Consider the following 15,687-nt stretch of genomic DNA (forward strand, 5'->3'; position numbering starts at 1 on the left):
CAGTGAAGGATGGCGTGAACCAAAAAGGATTGGAATGGGAGGAGATGCTAAATGATAGACTGTGGGAGAAAAGAGAAGCTTAGAAGAGGCTCTGTGAATGACCTGCATAAGGAGAATCATGTCAGGAAGAAGAAGAAGAAGAAGAAGAAGAAGAAGAAGAAGAAGAAGAAGAAGAAGTGTTGAAATGATGAGGGGACATCACTTTGGCATTAAATTTGGATATTTTATAACTAAGGTGGTCTGTGATCATAAATGAGAATTAGGACAGCCATAAATTAGGACTACACTTGCGGCATGACTGATAATACATTATTTGCCTAAGCCCACCTAACGTGTTTGGAATGCTGCACGAATTAACACGACAGCATTCATAAACTGTCAGTTTTGCATCTTTTATTTGACTGTGAAGAATGAATTTTTTGACTCTGCTCCTCTGGCCTTTGATTTCAATTCATAAGGCTATAAAATCACTACACCCCAGCATTTCCAATCATACATAGGAATTGGGAAAAGCGATACTCGTGCTTCGGAAGAATGTTTGTAACTGCAATAAGCTATTTCCCTTACAGTGGGAAGACTTATACCTGTAAGCTTAGACAAGTGTGTCCTACGACCCGAAGAAGGAAAAATAACACTATTTAATGCCTTGTCATTGACAATATTATTAAAGATGAACCACAGGCTTAGATTGGGAAGAAAATCAGCAGGGTCCTTTGCAGAGAAACTGTCCCAGCATTCACATAACGGAGTCTCGGGAAATGTCAGAAAAGCGACACTGAGATGGCCAGAGACAGAAACCAGTTCCTTACGAATGTGAGCCTACTGTGCTAACTGCTGTTTTTCATCTGAAAGAACTATTACAAGCGATAGTATGTACAAAAACAATGTCAAGAGAGGGACTGTTTTCAATGGTAAAGACAAACTGTGTATAGGAAGCATTGCACAGCCTACATGTATGTGTGCGCACACACACACACACACACACACACACACACACACACACACACACACACAAAAAGAAAGAAAGGGAGGAAGGAAGGAAGGAAGGAAAAAAAAAACAATCACATACCACGGAGGAGTCTGTAATGAGGGATTGCAGTTTAACAGCTTCCTGTGTATGTGCCTATCTCTACACAAGGCTTACCACTGTTTGTATTCCGGCTAGGAATTTCCACTGCTGAGGAAAGAATCTCTCTTTCAAATCTGAGCCCCCACTGCATTTGACTGAGTAAGTGCCAAGGAAAATAAAATTCTAATTCACAACCTGGATGGCACACAATATCACTCCTGCATGTAGTACAAAATGACACTCTAGCTTTGCCGTCGAGCTTGCACCGGGCGAAACGCTACTTCCGCTTTTGTAGCGACATTTGTTCTTAAAAAATGTGTCTACTAACTTCATTCTAATTAATATACTTACAGTTAAAACTTTTTAAACCTAAATCTCTCTCTCTCTCTCTCTCGTTCACACACACACACACACACACACACACACACACACACACACACCATAGTAAACCACAGAATGTGACAACAATCCACTCAGTCAGTACAGACTACCCTACACACAGAAAGAGAACAATGACACAAAAACTATGTTGCAATGCCCAATCAGTCAACAGTATTTCAAATCGTACTGAGACATATAATTCAACTGCTGCCAAACACATTATTGTAGTGACTTTCCCCAAAGGCAGGCGAGTTACTGTGCAGTGAAAGCAAAACATTTTTTTCTCGAAGGGTAAACACGCAGTGCAACTCTCGGCTGCACTCGTGGCACTGCACTATTCCCAACACCACTGTACAGCTGCCCGCACAGTGTCACCGAGATACTCTCACTCCGCGTCAGACTGCATCGTGACAGAGACCTTACGTGACGACACACTATTTCCTGTCGAGTGAGACTATTCCCGGTAAAAATAAAAAGTGTACGGACACACGCGGCGTGGCTTTACCGGCACAACAAGTGGCGTGCCGCAATCGTTTCTATCGCCTGGTGAAGCACCGGGACACTGTAGACTCTACCCGCAGGCCTTTGAGGGTAGAAGCTGGCAGGATGCAACTGTCTCGTGGAATACGTGACGGGTAGCCTGTAAAGGTTTATCTCCGATGTGACACGTGGCCGGCACCGGTTTCTCTCTCACTCTACCGTCTCACGACACACGTGGCAGGTGGCCCGGTACAGGTTTTCGCCGCACGTCGTGGTCTCGGCCGAGCACCAGTTTTCCGCGTCACGGTCCCGAGGCGCGCAGCCTAGTACAGGTTTATCTTGCGCGTTATGGTCTTGCGGCACATGTGGCAGGTGCGCAGCGTGGCCGAGCAGGGGGCGCAGGCGCCGTGGCCGCACAGGAAGGCGACGTTGCGCCGCCGCTCCATGCATATGGAGCAGCAGTGCGTCTCTTCGATTTCGGCAATCTTCGACTCGAGGTAGCGCAGTCTCTCGGCACTCGGGTGTCGTGACTTGCAGGCGATGGTGCGCCCGTCTGTGGAGGAAACAGATCTTACATTAAAACTCTAGTATTATCCAGAAAGTACAGCAACAGAACACTGACCTCGTATGTTTGTAGGTGAATACATAGGATGCCTCTCACAGCATTTTCTCTGTGGTTTTGCCAAATATTTGCAGATTTTTTTATGTAGTGTGTCTGTTGTCGACTCAAACAAATACTGCTCGTCACATTTTTCGTGCAACGCCCGGAAGGTGTAAGTTTGTTCCCCGTTAAAAACAAAATGATTTTTAAAATGGAATATTACACGGCCATTCAATAGAGCAGTCCCAGTTAGTCAAGTGCGATATTCCTTTTATTAATACACATTAACAGGGGCAGTAAAACATGAAGAATAACCATTACTCCCGTAGTGGAAGTGTCGCCCCGGTCCGAGCTGACTGCTGCCACCGTGGAGCAGCGCTACCGATTTGCTGCCTGAGTACTGGTGTACTCTCCACGTTTTACTGTCCCTGTTAATGTTGTTGTTGTTGTTGTTGTTGTTGTTGTCGTCTTCAGTCCTGAGACTGGTTTGATGCAGTTCTCCATGCTACTCTATCCTGTGCAAGCTTCTTCATCTCCCAGTACTTACTGCAACCTACATCCTTCTCTATCTGTTTAGTGTATTCATCTCTTGGTCTCCCTCTACGTTTTTTACCCTCCATACTGCCCTCCAATACTAAATTGCTGATCTCTTGATGCCTCAGAACATTTCCTACCAACCGATCCCTTCTTCTAGTCAAGTTGTGCCACAAACTCCTCTTCTACCCAATTCTATTCAATACCTCCGCATTAGTTATGTGATCTACCCATCTAATCTTCAGCATTCTTCTGTAGCACCACATTTCGAAAGCTTCTGTTCTCTCCTTGTCCAAACTATTTATCGTCCATGTTTCACTTCCATACATGGCTACACTCCATACAAATACTTTCAGAAACGACTTCCTGACACTTAAATCTATACCCGATGTTAACAAATTTCTCTTCTTCAGAAACGCTTTCCTTGCCATTTCCAGTCTACATTTTATATCCTCTCTACTTCGAGCCTCATCAGTTATTTTGCTCCCCATATAGCAAAACTCCTTTACTACTTTAACTGTCTCATTTCGTAATCTAATTCCCTCAGCATCACCCGACTTAATTCGACTACATTCCATTATCCTCGTTTTGCTTTTGTTGATGTTCATCTTATATCCTCCTTTCAAGACACTGTCCATTCCGTTCAACTGCTCTTCCAAGTCCTTTGCTGTCTCTGAAAGAATGACAATGTCATCGGCGAACCTCAAAGTTTTTAATACGTGTCGTTAAATCGGACACAACAATATTTTGCGTTAAAAACAATTCTGTTTGTAATAGGAAACAAATCGACTCTTTCCCTCTACACGTGGCACTGCAGGAAAGACGTGATTAGCAGTATTTGTCTGGGCACACACGACCTACACACTGCAAAATCGAAGTTGCAAATATCTCCCGAAACACCAGAGAAAATCCACCTGACGGCTCTTGGGAGAGATACCCAGTATAGCTGATACCTTTGATCAGTTCTTTGTCTAATCATTGAACTTAGGTTTAGGTTCCTAAATGAAACATTAACTCTCCAGAACAGCTAATGCTGGTTTGATATTTTGTGTAAAGTGAAAACTGTGTAACGTGTGTGCAGGCCACAACATGAAAAAATTTTATTTTTTCAATCTCTATAGGTAAGAGTAAGTGTCCTGATTGAATCACTGACTCATCATCACCCAGCCCAAACCACTAAGCATAGAAAATTGAAATCTGGAGATCGTTTTGATCTTACACTGTAGGCACCATTTAAGAAGGGATTTTTCAAAATTCCACCCCTAAGACGGTCAAATATGGGATGAAGAGTTTTCTTGAAAAATGTCACTATTAAGGCAATTTTGAAGGTGGTACTGTGAAAAATGATATGTTTCTCAGTCAGAAACAAAAAAAAAAAAAATACTTGTTTCAACATTTTTGAAAATTGAACCCCTCAGGGAGTGAAATAGTGAGTGAGAAAATTTTTTTTCCCTTTTTTGTAAAAGAAAGAACTACTCAGTATTTTAAAGGTACATCTATGAAAACTAGCATTTGACCTCTAGGTTAGAAATAAAAATAATAGGTTTTAAGTGTTTTTGGATTTCAACCCCTAAGAAGGGAAGCGGGTGACAGGGGACGAAATGTTTTATGAAAATATTTAATAATCTAAGCATTTTTAAAACTAAATCTATGAGAATTTGTATTTGGCTTCTCAGTTAGACATAAAAAATGCGTGTTTCAGTGGTTTTGGAAACCCAACACCTAAGAGAGTAAATAAGGGATAAAAGTTTTAATAGAAATATTTTATTATATCAAAATATTTTTAAAGCTAAATCTATCAAAAATGGTATTTCATTCTCAGTTAGAAATAACGAAATATCTATTAGGGGATGAAAGTTTCTACCGATTATCGTCACAAGAACTCCAAAGGCAGCATCAACAAAAACCTCTGACTCCAGCTACCAGAATTGCTTTTTGGTCAGATGTACATTCGGAGAAGACCAGGCTTCTACTGCCTTAATTAGCAACACTTTTGTAAGGTGGTGATACAGCTCACACTGCCTTTAAACTCCTGTTCGGCCTCATCAAATTTAAAACGTTTGTATGCAATATCTCTAGGCTGAGTAAAGTTCTCCAGGAGTGTAAATTTATTATATAGGATGAGTACTATGGCCCACAAAGGCAGATTTGAAGCAATTAACGGAACTTTGGAAGACATAAAACATGACGATCGTGTGATAGATGGAGTTCCTGTGCTCTGGCAGGGGACTTTAGCTTCCTTTCATATGTAGAGGAGCCCGAGCTGACGAGGTTAGGACGTGCATAAGATCTTCGCATCTATGGCCCTATTTCACGAAACGGCGTCTAAAGAAAAATATGGGAGTCCATGTAAGAGGTGATAAGTGTGCTGGAGAGTTTTCTGAACCTCTACTGGAAATAGGGAACAGTAGTCACAATCTTAAAAAAAACTAACAGATAGAATTTACCACGATATTTTGACCGTACGGATGAAGTTCACAGACCGGATGTGTAAACAGGGCATACAACACCCGAGAACAACAGAGCTGGTGCTATTAATGACATACTACTTATGTCCTTTTGAGGGTCAGAAATGGAATATAGTTCCATGGAGTCAGCGTGGCAGACAGATGACGTGATCCAGTAACCAGTGGAGTTCCTTAATAGCACTAACCCACCTGATCTTCTTTCTCCCAAACTTCTCCTTAAGGTTAGTACAACAATCATGCTACTACTGTGGACCTTGAACTGCCTAAACTTTGTAATGGTACTAGACTACGAGTAACTGCTCTCCACAAAAACATTACCAACACCACCATTCTTATCGGATGTGCTCGGGGTGAACCGGTATTCGTACCGTGAATACTGTCTGACTGACTGTACCGTGAACACTGTCTGACTACCCATTTGAGTTTAAGCGATTACAGTTCCCCCTCGCAAGCCCACTTTGCAATGGCGCTCAATAAATATCCTGGCCAGTCGTAGAAGGTAGCAAGTGTCCACCTGGGGGAGGACTGCACTTCACACGGGCAGTTCTACGTCGCCTGTTCGAGAGCCAATTCTGAGAGCAGTGTGGTATATCGAGAATAGCTTCAATAACTTCCAACATCCTGCCTGCATCTCCATTACTTTTAGACCAGGTACACTGTTTCTAGATTGCTGACTTGTACACGTACAATGTGCGTAAGAACTTACGAGGGTGGTTTGAAAAGTATTCTGAACGCAATAGAAAAAACTTTTTTTATTTTTCAATGTAGTCTCCTTGCAGATTAATGCACTCGGTCCAACGATGTTCGAGTGTCTCGATCCCATCTCGAAAAATGAGTTTCCTCCAGGCCTGCAAAGTTGTTGTAAACTCAGGCTATCAGTTATTCGTCTGAAGTGAATCTTTGACCACCAAGAAAAATTGTCAGTTTTGGGAAGAGCTGGAAGTCTGACGGAGCCACATCACGTGAATAAGGCGAGTGTCGCAACAATTCGTACCTTAGTTCGTGTAATTTTGCCATGGCGATGGCAGGTGTGTGGGCGTGCATTGTCTTGATGGAAGACGACTTTCTTCCTTGCTAAACCACGTCTTTTTCCCCGTATCTTTTGTTGCAGGAGGTTAGCACAGTATTCTCCGGCAATTGTTTGCCCAGTGGGGAGATAATCAACAAACAGAATCCCATTCGCATCCCAGAATACTGATGCCGTGACCTTTCCTGCCGAAGGAATCGTTTTTGCTTTCTTTGGCTGCAGAGAATCAGCATGTTTCCACTGCTTTGACTGTTGTTTTGTTTCTGGTGTATAGTAGTGCACTCAAGTTTAATCTGTGGTTACAAACTGGCGCAAAAAACCTTGTTCATTTCTCCTAAAATGGACCAAACATTGTTCCAGTATGTCCGTTCTCGTGCATTTTTGATCCAATGTCAAGAGTCGTGGCATCCGTCTTGAAGATATTTTTTTCTAATTCTACAGTTAAAATGTGGTATATCCTTTCAAATGACATCTGGCAAGCGCAAGCAATTTCACGCGCTTTCAATCGGTGATCATCCGTGGCCATTTTGTGCACTTTTGCAATGATTTCTGGAGTAGTGACACATCCCGGCCGACCTCTGTGCGGATCATCATCTAAGCTCTACTGACGAAATTTAAATTCATTTGTCCAATTGGCAACACTTGAATGTGAAGAATCAGAGTCCCCCAGCGTAATCTGGAAATCGGCACGAATGTCCTTTGCTTTCATACCTTTCTTTCATAAAGTACTTAACCACTGCTCGAATATCGATTTTTCCATCTTCGCAAATCACTACGCGGGAACAACAACAACAGAACCACGTCACCGCCACAGCTCTCTTCCGAGACGTGGCACGTGTTTACAGGCAACACTCTGATGAATATCACGTGAACAACTCGTTGCGCTACCACTGACCTCTTGTGGTGATTCCGTATAAATTCAATTACATTTTTTTTTAAATGTGCCAATGTTGGGTGAAGAATTGCATTATTAAATTTTAATGCCCTGTCGGCAGCTTAGTTTGCATAGACTAGATACATTGTTTGCACAGTGTGTACATTGAAACTGTAATTAATGGATGAAAGAACATACAAATTTATGAGAACATACAGTCTATTTGAGGTAAGCAGCAGATGCTAAGCAACTTTTACATAGAAATTGGGTTTTTTGTCCGTCCCCTTTCCTCTGATATGACAACAATCAACTAGTGCACTCCAGGAATAGGGTGAATGAACATGAGCAAAGCGACCCTGCCTTTCAGATCACACTGCAAGGCTCACCTGACTGAGAAGAGGGGGGCTCTCTGAGCACCGTTTGCCAAACGGAACTCTTTTTTAGCGAGCTGCCGACGGGAACAGACACTCAACAGCTTACACGTCAAACTTTACCTGTTCACTTCACTTTCCTTCTCTTCTGAGTAAGGACTGCGGGCTACTGGAGTTACCTTGTCTTCTTGGCTTTCCTCAAGGGATTCTACACTTTTATTGTTTTGTGAAGCGCACTAATTTACATTTAGAGAAGATTCGCAGTTTTTGGACTGTTTTGAAATCTTATCAGGATCTGACTGAACGAATATTTGTGCAGCTACTTTCAGAGAGCACATCGTAATTGATAACTGCAACAGAGGGGGTATTAATCGAGAAATAACCCTGTATCATTACTGATTTACAAACATTCTCCCGACTACACAAAAAATCTGCACACAGTATCGAGAACGACTCCAATGGCTGTTACAATGGTGTGAGGATTGGGTTGGGTTGGGTTGTCTGGAGAAAGAGATCAAACAGTGAGGTCATCGGTCTCATCGGATTAGGGAAGGACGGGGAAGGAAATCGGCCGTGACCTTTGAAAGGAACCATCCCGGCATTTGCCCGGAGCAATTTGGGGAAATCACAGAAAACCTACATCGGGATGGCCGGACGCGGGATTGAACCGTCGTCCTCCCGAATGCGAGTCCAATGTGCTGACCACTGCTCCCCTCGCTCAGTGAGGATTGGGGCCAAGGTGGAGGAGGACGGAGGACGCGGGGCACTCACCGCTGGTGATCCTCTTGTTGACCACCTGTCCACAGCGGAGACACTTCTTGACGCGCGAGGCGCACTCCTCGCAGGTGACGCGGTGCCCGCATGGCTCGAACCGCACGTTCTCGTCTCCAAGCTCAGAGCAGACGGCGCACTCGACAGGCGGGGGCGCGCTGTGGCCGTGGCTCTGGCCCCGCGCCTCCGCGGGCTGCGGGGGTGGCGCGGGAGGTGCCGAGTGCGGACGCGCCGGCACGCCCTGCAGGGGGTGCGGAGCGGCGGCGGCCGGCGAGGCAGTCGCGTCGGGTGTCGCGCTGCGGCCCGGCTGCTACATTGCGTGTGAAAAATGAAGAACGGGAAAATGTATTTTTAACTGTCAGCAATAAGTGACATGTGATATAATGAAATCTGCTGCGGAAGCAAAGGGAACTTCACAGCAAACATAAACATAGCCAAAGCCTTGCGGACAGACAAAAATTACGCGAAGCGAAATGTAGTGTGAGGAGGGCTATGCCAGAGGCGTTCAACGAATTCGAAAGTAAAGTTCCGTGTACTGACTTGGCAGAAAATCCTAAGAAATTTTGGTCTTATGTCAAAGTGGTAGGTGGATTAAAACAAAATGTCCAGACACACTGTGATCAAAATGGTAATGAAACAGAGGATGACAGACTAAAGGCCGAAATACTAAATGTCTTTTTGAAAAGCTGTTTCACAGAGGAAGACTGCACTGTAGTTCCTTCTCTGGATTGTTGCACAGATGACAAAATGGTAGATATCGAAATAGACGACAGAGGGATAGAGAAACAATTAAAATCGCTCAAAAGAGGAAAGGCCGCTGGACCTGATGGGATACCATTCGATTTTACACAGAGTATGCGAAGGAACTTGCCCTCCTCCTTGCAGCAGTGTACCATCGGTCTCTAGAAGAGCGTAGCATTCCAAAGGATTGGAAAAGGGCACAGGTCATCCGCATTTTCAAGAAAGGATGTCGAACAGATGTGCAGAACTATAGACCTATATCTCAAACGTCGATCCGTTGTAGAATTTTGGAACACATATTATGTTCGAGTATAATGACTCTTCTGGAGACTAGAAATCTACTCTGTAGGAATCAGCACGGGTTTCGAAAAAGACGATCGTGTGAAACCCAGCTCGCGCTATTCATCCACGAGACTCAGAGGGCCGTAGACATGGGTTCCCAGGTAGATGCCGTGTTTCTTGACTTCTGCAAGGCGTTCGATACAGTTCCCCACAGTCGTTTATTGAACAAAGTAAGAGCATATGGACTATCAGACCAATTGTGTGATTGGATTGAAGAGTTCCTAGATAACAGAACGCAGCATGTCATTCTCAATGGAGAGAAGTCTTCCGAAGTAAGAGCGATTTCAGGTGTGCCGCAAGGGAGTGTCGTAGGACCGTTGCTATTCACAATATACATAAATGACCTTGTGTGTGACAACGGAAGTTCACTGAGGCTTTTTGCGAATGATGTTGTAGTATATAGAGACGTTGTAACAATGGAAAACTGTACTCAAATGCAGGAGGATCTGCAGCGAATTGACACACGGTGCAGGGAATGGCAATTGAATCTCAATGTAGCCAAGTATAATGTGCTGCGAACATACATACTATCATTTAGCTACAGTATAGCTGGTCAGCAACTGGAAGCAGTTAATTCCATAAATTATCTGAGAGTATGCATTAGGAGTGATTTGAAATGGAATGATCATATAAAGTTCATCGTCGGTAAAGCAGATGCCAGAATGAGATTCATTAGAAGAATCCTAAGGAAGTGCAATCCGAAAACAAATGAAGTAGGTTACAGTACGCTTGTTCGCCCACTGCTTGAATACTGCTCAGCAGCGTGGGATCCGTACCAGATAGGTTGATAGAAGAGATAGAGAAGATCCAACGGAGAGCAGCGCGCTTCGTTACAGGATCATTTCGTAATCACGAAGGCATTACGGAGATGATAGATAGATTCCAGTGGAAGACTCTGCAGGAGAGACACTCAGTAGCTCGGTACGGGCTTTTGTTGAAGTTTCGAGAACGTGCCTTCACTGAGGAGTCAAGCAGTATATTGCTCCCTCCTACGTATATCTCGTGAAGAGACCACGAGGATAAAATCAGAGAGATTAGAGCCCACACAGAGGCATACCGACAATCCTCCTTTCCACGAACAATACGAGACTGGTATAGAAGGGAGAACCGATAGAGGTACTCAAGGTACCCTCCGCCACGCACCGTCAGGTGGCTTGCGGAGTATGGATGTAGATGTAGATGTACACCTTCAGCACTGCACATGCCTCCCAAGAAAGGGCTCTGTGTGTTTGGATCACGTCCAGTACGGATGCGTCTTATGAGGACATCACTGTCTGCACAGTTGGAATAAGCTTCGAGGCAGTGAGCGGCAAAACCGTAGGCAGTGTGTTACACACTGCGGGCTTTCAAATAACAATGAAATGGTGTAGTGTGATGGCTCTCAACTACATACCCTCAGACTCAAAGTTGAAATATTAAAAGTTTCGGCCAGTTTCATTGTCTAGGGGCCGGGATACGTAGTTGCCGCATTACGAGCCAAATACTGCTGAGTCTAGAGTACACAATATGAGTATACACCTGAATCGAATGGTCCGAGGTTCGTATCACTCGGTAATTGTGAATGTAATGTAGAAATTTATAAATGAAAGATTGCAATTAAATAATATCTGCAGGTACTATCTTAACGACTTTGAATGATGAGTACGATAGTAGCAGTACTTTCGAGAATGTGGTATATTTCTGCAAAACAATTATTGGTGTCGATGGTCCAGCAATTAAATAAAATATACGTTCAATAACAGGGAAACAATAGATTCCTACTGCATTCCTGCGACAACATAGCTCACGAGATATTCAATTCTAAACAAGTAATACGTCTTCACTGCAGAAACCTCAGAAATCTCACAAGTTCGCAAGTCAGCACTCCGAAGTATTTCTATATCTTGTGACCACGCGCAAACTGCTACACACTCTCCGAGTCTCTCTCTCGCGACCGTGTGTCCGTCACGCCGTCACGTCCAGCACTCCCCGTGTCCTGTGCCGTTCTGTCCAGAATTCTCCTCCCGCTTCCATCCAGTCTCCCCAATCACGAGCACTGTGATTGCTTAGAGCACTCGGACCATGTCTTAAAGCAAACACACCCACACAAACATAATGAAACACATTTGATATACTGGATTTACATTTAAATAAGTTGAAATTAAATAAATATTCCTACGGCTGGACCATAAACACACACTAATACACATTAATAGATACATAAACAAATTAAATAAACATATATAAAAGAAATAGAACAAAAGGTAGGCCAGTAGCCTAATGCCTCTGTGCTTTCTAAAACAGTAAATATTTAACCAATTTCTTCACGAATAGCATATGTTGGATATAAACAAAGACACAGGTCAATATATATATTTATAAGTGTGCTACTACCGTTTTTTCGTGTCACTGTGGAGTATTTACGGCCTGACGCGATTAGCAGTAATCGGCCACTTTGACCTCCAATAACTCGTGTACTATTCAAGTTACACGCCTGTAATTTATACCAATTTAGGTTTACACAAATAGCTTTCTAAAAACATGCCGAGTGACGAAATCAGAAGAACCCCTATAAATTTTGGAAATTTGTTGCTGGGTGTTACTTGCACAATTTACAGTCAGATACTAAACTTTAAACTAATAAAGATACTGAAAATCTGACTACACCATCAGAATCGTCATGAAAATAATGGTAATGTAAATGTCTCTTTTTGAGGTATCAGGATTTACCTGGCTACTATTCATTTCTATACGAACTGTGAAATGTCTGCCATGACTGTTTCACAAAGTCCACCATCTTTGGCACTCTCGGAGTGGCTCCTTCGCCTACACAGCGTCACCACGGAATTCCCAGCCAAGTGGCCAATGGACCACGTGGTCCGGCCATTGTGCGGCCGCCACTGGCCGCAGCCTGCCGAGAGGCCCCAGCACGGCCACGCCAACTCCGAACTTAGAATATTTTCAGGGCGTCTCACAACTCGTCCGTTACCTCACAACACGTGGGTGAACTCGGGAGGGCACGAGTTGGGGAGGGGGACCTGCTCCTTCCTCCCCCCCTCCTCCCTCCCAGAAAAATATGACCTTCAAAAACACAAATTTGTAGCCTGCCCCACAACACAGACAAACACAACAATTAATAAGTATTTACAGTTCATTCTAAAAATAAGGTGGCACTGCAGTCTACTATAGTTAGTAGCAATGCAGTCTACTGGAGTTAGTAGATATACAAAAAATTGTGAAGCTGAGCATATACTTTTTCACAACGCTGATCCATTTCAATGTGGTTTATACGTTTCATATTTAGAACCTAAGGAAGACGATGCTTTAACGCCTGAGGTTAAATATTTATCTTTTATTATTGTTACAAAAAAAGTCTATATTACTTTCTGTAAGAAGAAACCAAATGTTACTTTCTGAATGAAAATTTTGTACTGCAGTGAATGATGGCTTTGGACTTATTTTTTTCTGAACTAGTACGATTTTTGATTCTTTACTGGCTGCATCCATTTGAATCTCGTCTCCAGATGATTGTTGTATGGTAGATGTAGGTTTATTATTTTATAAAAATCATATAAATCCTAGTAGCACGAGACTAGTATCGGACTTGTTGCAGTTTGACAAACGTAACGGAACAGTTATTTTGATGGTGAAATAATTCTTGTTGTTTTTTTGTTAACACAATGAAAAGTTTGCACTGCAAGTATACACACTACAATGTAAGGAAAGCGAAGTTTTAACTGTTCTGGCTTAAGTACGAGTAAAAACCTCAACAGAAATTAAAAGTCATTTCCTGCCAGACATGGAGCAAGTCTAGGGAAGTGTGGGTCACATGTAATGACGTCTCCTCAGGGTAACATACACAGACTGCATAAGTACGTTCTGCAAACGAGTAAAGAAAGTCATCTTTAATTTCACAGTTGTATACATTCAGTATCAGGATTGGTCGATCTGTCCCGGAAGGTTAGTTGTAGAATGCTTCGTCAGTCCTAGAGAAATGACACACACATCGGTTTCTACATCTAGAAGATGAGACGATAAATGTAGTGGTCTGTTAGGAAGGGAGGCAGCTTGAAGAAATGTGGGACATGTAAAGTGTACTGACTAGTATCAAGTATACCCAGAACCATTTGGTGGGGAATCTCAAAACTATTTCTTCATTAGTATCAGTAACACCTTCCCTGCTCGAGATGCAGTTTGGAACCGAGTCAATGTGCAGCATAGCTTGGTACGACCATTTCTGCCTTTCATGTTACTTTATTGATGCTGGGTGCTAATGAACTCCAGGGCTGTTTGTTCAGTTAACGATTACTGATGGAGAATGCAACCAGACGCAAATACTTCTAAGGAGCTCTATTTTACGGATATGACTGGTTTCAGGCCATTACATCCACTTCCGACAGCTGGTTCAAATGGCTCTGAGCACTACGGGACTTAACATCGGAGGTCATCAGTCCCCTAGAACTTAGAACTACTTAAACCTAACTAACTTAAGGGCAGCACACACATCCATGCCCGAGGCAGGATTTGAACCTGCGTGCGCAGTAGAAGTCGCGTGGTTCGAAACTGAAGCACCTAGAACCGCTCGGCCACACCGGCTGGCTGCAACAAGTGGTCCCGCTTTTTGTTACAGTATAAGAATTGTTAGTAGAATGTTGTCTACTTCTGTAGTTTGTTCTAATGAACAGCATTTTCTTTCATTCTGGTATTTATGCATTTCTGGAGGAAGCACAAAGTAAACGGCACACACATCACAAACCATGTCACACAAACATTTTGCAGTATTCTTCATGTCAGTTGCAGTAGTAGACATGTGCTTTACATGTAGTATTTTTGCCTACAGTATACAAAAATGTATTACAATGAAAGACATCACATACAGGAACATACAACACATCTATAACACATTTTAGTCGATGATCATACACACATAAAAAAAAGTTTTGCATCACTTTGGCTCCGAGAGTTCCGGAACCTGTACAGAAAATTGGAATAGATATCAACATAAACAGCATTTCCATCCTTTTTACTGCTCATGAAAGCCACACATTGCGTGTGTACCACCATGCAACAAGACCTTCAGAAGTGGTGGTCCAGATTGCTGTACACACCAGTACTTCTAATACACAGTAGCACATCTTGCATTGATGCATGCCTGTATTCATCATGGCATACTATCCACAAGTTCCAGATTGTCCCTCCCCTCAACAGCGATTCAGCGTAGATCCCTCAGAGTGGTTGGTGGGTCACACACCCATGAACAGCCCTTTTCAACCTATCCCAGGCACATTTGATAGGGTTCTTGTCTAGAGAACATGCTGGCCCCTCTAGTCGAGCGATGTCGTTATCCTGGAGGAAGTCATTCACAAGATGTGCACGATGGGGGCACGAATTGTCATCCAGGAAGACGAATGCCTCGCCAAGATGCTGCCGATACGGTTGCATTATCGGTCGGAGGATGGCATTCACGTATCGTACAGTCATTACGGTGGCTTCCATGACCGACAGCGGCGTACATCTCCCCCACATAATGCCACCCCACAACAGCAGGGAACCTCCACCTGGCTGCACTCGCTGAACAGAATGGCTAAAGCATTCAGCCTGACCGGGTTGCCTCCAAACATGTCTCTGACAATTGTCTGGTTGAAGGCATATGCGACACTCATCAGTGAAGACAACGTGATGCCAATCCTGAGTGGACCATTCGGCATGTCGTTGGGCCCATCTGTACCACGCTGCACGGTGTCCTGGTTCCAAAGATGGACCTCGCCACGGACATCGGGAGTGAAGTTGTGCATCCTGCAGCCTATTGCGCACAGTTTGAGTCTTAACACGATGTTCTGTGGCTGCACGAAAATCATTATTCAACACGGTGGCGTTGCTGTCCTGGTTCCTCCGATCCATAATCCGAAGGTAGTGGTCATCCACTGCAGTAGTAGCCCTCGGGTGGCCTGAGCGAGGCAAGTCATTGACAGTTCCTGTCTCTCTGTATCTCCTCCATGTCCAAACATCGCTTTGGTTCTCTCTGAGATGCCTGGACACTTCCTTTGTT

At 43.6% G+C, this 15,687-nt stretch overlaps 1 protein-coding gene across 1 annotated transcript in view; it reads right to left on the minus strand.

Annotated features, from left to right (window-relative positions):
• Window positions 1–1,125: 1,125 nt before the first annotated feature.
• Window positions 1,126–15,687, minus strand: part of LOC126108953 (E3 ubiquitin-protein ligase MIB2) — a 224,455-nt gene continuing 209,893 nt past the window's right edge. Inside the window, exons 17-19 of the mRNA XM_049914336.1 lie at window positions 10,387–10,399; window positions 8,577–8,734; window positions 1,126–2,483 (exon numbers count right to left, since the gene is read on the minus strand). Of these exons, the coding sequence (XP_049770293.1) occupies window positions 2,254–2,483; window positions 8,577–8,734; window positions 10,387–10,399 (401 nt within the window). The 3' untranslated portion in view covers window positions 1,126–2,253. The remainder of the gene's footprint in view (window positions 2,484–8,576; window positions 8,735–10,386; window positions 10,400–15,687) is intronic.

The sequence above is a fragment of the Schistocerca cancellata genome, chromosome 11 (assembly GCF_023864275.1).
Source record: "Schistocerca cancellata isolate TAMUIC-IGC-003103 chromosome 11, iqSchCanc2.1, whole genome shotgun sequence".
Lineage (NCBI taxonomy): Eukaryota > Metazoa > Arthropoda > Insecta > Orthoptera > Acrididae > Schistocerca > Schistocerca cancellata.